The following is a 7,200-nucleotide window of genomic DNA, read 5'->3' on the forward strand; positions in this document are numbered from 1 at the left end:
TGCTTGCCCCGCGCTTCGCGCGGGCCCTAAATCTATTACTCTAAAAAATTCGGTAACAAATAATTATACACTTTTTAGTATTTATACATTTTGGATGCTTGCCCCGCGCTTCGCGCGGGCCCTAAATCTATTACTCTAAAAAATTCGGTAACAAATAATTATACACTTTTTAGTATTTATACATTTTGGATAATAGTTTCCACGTCACCCATGAGGTACTATTGCTAACGCGTTTTTTTTTAAGTGGTTTCCCCAGTAGGCCTATTCCACTATGAAATTCGAATTTGAATTTTACCTTTCTCTATTTAAAGTATTACTCTATTTAAAGTATTATCCTACTTATTCCATTTCGTTTGAACTTTTATTTAATAATATATTTTAGATATAATATTTTTTTTATCAATTAAAGTACACTATTATTAATTCTCCACCAATTTTTTTACATGTTAATTTACAAAATTTCTCGATATACAACATTTTTTGTATAAGTTTTTGAATTTTCCTTAATAAGATGTCCTTGATTACTAATCTCATTGACCTTAACTTTAACATTATTCCTCTTAGTTGCTCTTGAGAATGCTACATATAGTTGACCATGAGCAAATACAGAATGTGGCAAATAAATTCCAACTTTTTCTAAAGTTTGTCCTTGAGATTTATTGATTGTCATAGCAAATGCCACTCGAATAGGAAACTGTCTCCGTTTGAGTTTAAACGGTAGTTCCAATTCATTTGTAAGAAAATCAATCCTTGGTATGAAGACAATCTGACCTCGAGCAGGGCCGTTCAGAACCTCCGCATAAATAAGATTAGGTTTCAGATCGTTAACAATAAATCTTGTTCCATTGCATAGTCCTTTTTTAGTATTCAAATTCCTTAATAGTATAATTATAGCACCAATCTTTATTTTGAGTCGATGAACTGGCATCCCAGAAGGCGTTACAGAATTTAAAAATTCAGTCGGGAAATTCAATTGTTCTTGTGTATCATCATTCATGATAGAGTCAATTGAGAGATATTCCTTTTCCTGTCCTTCTATTAGATTAGATGAAGGATTTCGTCATTAATTTTGAACGTGTCTTCATTCTTTGGACAAAGGATCGCTCGATCTTGATTATCATGAATTTGTTCTATAGTGATTTTATCACCAAAAATCTCACTAATAAGAGATCCTTTTGATATAAAATCCTCAGGGATTTCAATTATATCAGGATGTAGTCCGTCCGTATTTGTCAATTTACCATCTCCTAGTTGCAACAGCCAATTTGCAAATTCTCTTTCATCTCCAGTTCTCATATTTTGTTTAAGTTTAACCTGAATTACATTTCTCCATATAGGGTTATATTTAACTGTTGACTCAATTATTGTCGTTTTTTGTGCATGAGGCACTATGGGTAAATTTTGTCTGAAATCTCCTGCAAATAGAATAACTTTTCCTCCAAATGGTTGTGATTTCTTCATCAGATCCTTGAGAAGTTTGTCAACTGCTGTTAAGGCATGTCCTACAGTCATACTTACCTCATCCCATATGATGAGTTTTGCAGATATCAGTTCTCGTGCAACTTTTGAGTTTCCTCTGATATTTGATTTCGCACCATCATCAATTGGGATGGTAAGCTTAAAAAGGGAGTGATAAGTTCTTCCTCCCTTTAGAAGTGTTGCAGCAATGCCAGTTGATGCACATGAAAGAACTTCTTCGTTTCTTCCTCGTATAACACTCATAAATGCGTTGAACAGGTAATTTTACCACTACCTGCAAATCCGTCTATACAAAATAACCGCTGTGGTTCATTTTCATTATCAATTGCTCGCATTACTAAATCGTATACGTACTTCTCAACATTTAGTGTCGATATTAAATATTCACCACGTCTTTTTTCCTCATCTACATTATATTCTATGACATCAATATTTACTGGATTTGGATTTGGCAATTTGAAATTATCACAACTACTTCCATTATTTTTCAGAATCTCTTGTATATGATTCAAAGCCATATTTTCTGGATTGACAACATTGTTGTATACAAAGTCTTCAATCATATATTCTTTGTATTTATTCCAAAGTGTCGGTACATCAGTTGGAGTTCCAAAGATGCAAATATAGGTAAATAGCTCTCGAAGTTGTGCAGGCATATGGGATCCTGTCGCTTCCTCTATTGTTTTTTCCCAAAGATCATCAGCTTCTACCAAATTCTTTGCAATTGCCGCATCTTTGAACGTCTCATAAAGAACGCCATTTACAGTTCTCATATTCTCAAAACATTTTGCTCCTTTTACATGCAGAAGTAGAAGGCGAAGATAAAATCTCTCAGTGTCTTTGATGCTCACTGTATAAAGCCTTGAAATTATTTTTTCAGCACCTTTTTTGCGTAGCTTCCACTTAGTTTCTTTCTTTTCATAAATATAATGTGAAGGAATATCTGTGTAAAGAAAATGTACCGCATTTTCATCAGATTGATTCAATTTAAACCATGCAGTCAGTGTAGTATCTCTGTTGAGCTCTCTTTGAGCAGCTTGCTCTTCATTTCCCGCTCTGAAATAAACCATTTGACGATTAGGTAAATGGACTGCCAGTCTTATTACTGTATGAGACTTCATGAATAGATCATATCCATTAAGTCTCCACATTGCTTCTGGAGCACTAACATATCTTGCATCCATGAATGAGTTAACTTCATCTACTGTGATGAGCCTTGTGCCCTCTCGTGTTTGCACTTCAATTGCGGCACAGTCAAATCCTTTGTGAATGTACTTATATAAGTATTTTACGCTCTTCACTGATGAACATATTTCTAAATTGATATGTCGATCATATTTCATGATTAAATATGGCGAATATGGCACCACCCATCGATTGTCAATTTCTTTGCCTCTGACAATGTATTTTTTCCCAGTATTCCTTCGTTGATACATGGGATATCCATTCACGTTAGCATTTGTTTCGTTTCGAAACTCTTTTGGAAAGCCTTTTGAGCATTTTCCATCGTCACCAGTGCAAGGATATCCCTGAGATTGGTTACCGCAAGGACCATGAATCATGTGTTTCAGAACTTTTTCATTAAGTTCTGGATATCTTTCTTCGTCCGGAATTTCAGCCCATACCATCATGTCAATAACTTCTGAAAGTCGAGGCTTATCTTCATCACTCAACATTGCAAGTAAATGCAAATGTGGAAGTCCTCTTTTTTGGAACTCAATGACGCCTGCATAGGCTATAATATTTCCAAAAATTCCATTTTGGATTAGATCCTTCATAATCTCTTTGACATCCAAGCTGAATGTTTTAGCTATCAAATCAGGTCGATACTCTAATGGGCATCCATCAAGGTTTTCCTTAATTGCAGGGCATTGAGGATTGCAAGTCATCGTAAGAAAAATGTCTGGTTTACCAAATTTTCTAACTAAAGACATAGCATCTTGGTACCTTTCTTGCATGTTCCTTGGACTACCCATAAATGAGGATGGTAATATTACAGGTATACCTACTGTAATTCCTTCGTTTTGTGTTAGATTATCAAGGTGATCCATTAACCCTGAATAAAGTTCAGCTCTTAATTGAGGCTGATTCAATTTAATGTAATTAAGCCTATTTGCTTCAGTTTTCATATAGGCATCAAGTATAAATTGGCATCTCAATTTGCCTGCTCTTTGAAATTGGCTAAATTCTGCTCTTGGTGCCAGCAAGTGAGCATAATAGTCCATTTGCGTTACTTTGAATCCTGGATACTGAGGATTATGAGATTTCAATTCTGAATGCCATCCATCATTACCATATGGATATAATAAAGGATAACACATTGGGTCACATCTTTTATCCAGAATTGAAATTTGTTGGACATCGTTCGAATTTTTGTTATAAATTCGAATGTCTCTCTCAAATGGAGGCTCACCATCAATATTCTGAAAGACCACGGCTATTTCATTAGCTCGTGGAGCATTATATCTTCTTTGATCATGTTTAGGATCATTTCGGAAGCACAACATCAAGTTTGGAGTTTGAATGCCTCTCGGATTAAGATCTTGTTCAACTTGACGCATCATCTTAAAAGTCTTTGCAAATTCATTGCATTGGATCATGAAACATGATAAATCTCTCATCATTGCTGGATCACACCTTTGGTTGGCTTCGTTATTCATTCTATGATGAATAGCTTCTTCCGTATCCAAGAAGTAAAGCTGTGCATATCGTGGGGGTTGCCCATCATCTGGACGCATTGCTATCGAGGTCAAATGATGATATTGCCCATGAATCTTCAAGCAATAAGGAGCATGGTTCACTACATCCAAGGGATTCCTATTACCTGGGGCACCCATTGAAGCCATAGCTAAAGCACTGTTATATGAACGAATATTATCCATAAAATTCTTAGATGAAGCATCATTTCCCATGAATAATTTTTTTAGAAATTCTGGAAAATTTATTTGTTTTAATTGAAGTTTCCCCTTTTGACAACAATATGTAAATTTTCCATCTTTAGGTTTTTCACATATAAAGTTTAACGATTTACAAAATTGGCATTCGACATTCATTTGGCCAAGTGTATGAACAGGCACATTCATTTCATGATCCTTCATAATTAGCGCAATATGGTGATTCAGTTGTTTGGCTTGGCACCTTCTCTGAACATGTCTCTGGGCATCAGCTTCAAGTCGTTGAAATCTTGTCTCTACATTTTCCTGTGACCTCTGCATAGCATTTCTCTTGGCATTAGCTTCCAGTCGTTGAAATCTTGTCTCTACATTTTCCTGTGCCCTTTGCATAGCATTTCTCTGGGCATTAGCTTCCAGTCGTTGAGATCTTGTCTCTACATTTTCCTGTGCCCTCTGCATAGCATTTATCTGGGCATTAGCTTCCAGTCGTTGAGATCTTGTCTCTACATTTTCCTGTGCCCTCTGCATAGCATTTCTCTGTGCATTAGCTTCCAGTCGTTGAGATCTTGTCTCTACATTTTCCTGTGCCCTCTGCATAGCATTTCTCTGGGCATTAGCTTCCAGTCGTTGAGATCTTGTCTCTACATTTTCCTGTGCCCTCTGCATAGCATTTCTCTGGGCATTAGCTTCCAATCGTTGAGATCTTGTCTCTACATTTTCCTGTGCCCTCTGCATAGCATTTCTCTGGGCATTAGCTTCTAATCTCTTAGTCTTTTCCTCCAAAATCTCATTTTTTCGCATTTGTCTTAATCGTCTGCTTTCATGACTCACTTTACTCAAATTTGCGCATTTTCTCTTTCGAGGCATTTTGTATAATTAAATTTACTTGTTCTTTAAATATTGAACGCTGAAATTTGTATACTTGAACGTACAATCTCGAAAAATTTATTTTAAATTTACTTGTTCGAACTGGAATACCGTAGGGTACTTTAAATAGAGAAGGGTAAAATTCAAATTTGATTGTACTTGAACGTACAATCGCGAAAAATTTATTTTAAATTTAATTATTCTTAAATACTATACGCTAAAATTTGTCTACTCGGACGTACAATTGCGAAAAATTTACTGTATAATTAAGACTTACTTGTTCTTCTCTCTTTCTAATTTTCGATATTTTTCTTACTATTATTCTTACTATCTTATGTTCTCATATTATCACATTTGCTTAATCCTTTATTTCTTTTTTCTGTTGTGTTTCTTTCTGTTTCCATTCTATCTCTCTTACTTATCTATATTCTGTTTCAATTATGTATCTATACAGGGTGATCCGAAACTATCGTTTGTCCTTAAAATGTCGTATTCCTGACTTAATTTTGAGACGATTTTTCCTTTACCAAAACTTTATCCGAAGCTTAGTTTTTGAGTTATTACGAGAAATATTCAGCGAATTACGGAACGAGTACGGAAGGTAGGCAGGGGCGGCGCGACTCACCGTCCGACGCGGGTGATTATGTGGGGTGCTCGCTGCGATCAGTGATCGGTGCTTGCTACACGCGATGGATGTACACACGATACGCGTACACACACACCACACACACACACACACACTCACACACACACAATTACTCACTCATTCATTCTTACCTTGCAGAGATTCGATGTCTTCATACTGCTGATGAATATTTGCTTCATGACCGTTGATGTCAATGAGACGTTCCCATGACACGCCGAGTAATTCTCAGTCATCGAACGATTAATCGGTAATAATTAACAGCGATAAACCGGTAGATTTGCTTATTAATCTTATCGGTCAAGTGCGTGAGTAAATCCGTGAACGTGTCGATACGTGATACAATTTGTCAAAGAAAAAACTTCTCGCGTATTAGAAGTTTATTCTTTGACAAATTGTATCACGTATCGACACGTTCACGGATTGACTCACGCACTTGACCGATAAGATTAATAAACAAATCTACCGGTTTATCACTGTTAATTACTACCAAATAATCGTTCGATGACTGAGAATTACTCGAAGAAAGAAACACATTACGCACAATCACATCACAGTAAAAGGAAAACTTCTACTTGATTACATCACAGTAATTAAGTAGAAGTTATCCTTTTTTTATTAATTGTCACGTAATCAACACTTTTACGAATTTACTCGCGCACTCGATCATAAACAATTACGGTTAATGCAATTAATTACTACCGATTAATTAATTATTACTTTAAGAAAGATCACTTTAAGAAAAATCACTTTAAGAAAGAAACGCGTTAAATACTTGACTGCACAGCGCACGTTAACACGATGCTCGATGCGGAGCACTTCTCGACGACGACAACAAACAGTCAACAGGTTATGTTGGTACTAGCGCTGCCGAACGTAAACATGTGACATTATGGAGGATTCACACTGCGTTCGATTGCGTCTCCATCACGCGTGATTGGCACGAGACACATGTCTTGTGATTAGCTGAAACCTCCGCGGTACTTACGAAAACGTGTAGTATTACTGCGAACACAAGATGTTCCACGTAGAAATGTGTTGGTCGCTCTGAAAAGAGCGAATTTATCTTTGGTCGCTCTGAGAAGAGCGGATTGGTTTGAAATTGAAAAAATTTTATAACAGGTGCTCAAAATGACCACCATCCATTCTAACGCAAGCTCTCATGCGTTTTAATAAATTTCTTTCGACGTTCTCCATCATTTCTTCGTCGATGGCCCAAATAGCATGTCGCAATCTTGTATCTAAATCATCGACATCCTGGGGAAGCGTTTTATAAACTTTTTCCTTACAATATCCCCATAAAAAGAAATCTAAAGG

General features: G+C 36.2%; 1 protein-coding gene across 1 annotated transcript; it reads right to left on the reverse strand.

Annotated features, from left to right (window-relative positions):
• Positions 1-1,916: 1,916 nt before the first annotated feature.
• On the reverse strand, positions 1,917-6,119 carry LOC139787281 (uncharacterized; the record flags this gene model as incomplete). Its single annotated transcript, XM_071726348.1, has 5 exons — positions 6,018-6,119; positions 4,618-5,228; positions 3,893-4,335; positions 3,644-3,751; positions 1,917-3,535 (listed from the first exon to the last, which is right to left on the reverse strand). Coding segments are annotated over exons 1-5 (2,883 nt in total), but the record flags the coding sequence as incomplete, so codon positions are not given.
• Between the last annotated feature and the right edge of the window lie 1,081 nt (positions 6,120-7,200).

The sequence above is a fragment of the Temnothorax nylanderi genome, unplaced genomic scaffold (genome assembly GCF_030848795.1).
Source record: "Temnothorax nylanderi isolate EJ_2023f unplaced genomic scaffold, tnyl_v1.0 TNYL_tig1387_pilon, whole genome shotgun sequence".
Classification (NCBI taxonomy): domain Eukaryota; kingdom Metazoa; phylum Arthropoda; class Insecta; order Hymenoptera; family Formicidae; genus Temnothorax; species Temnothorax nylanderi.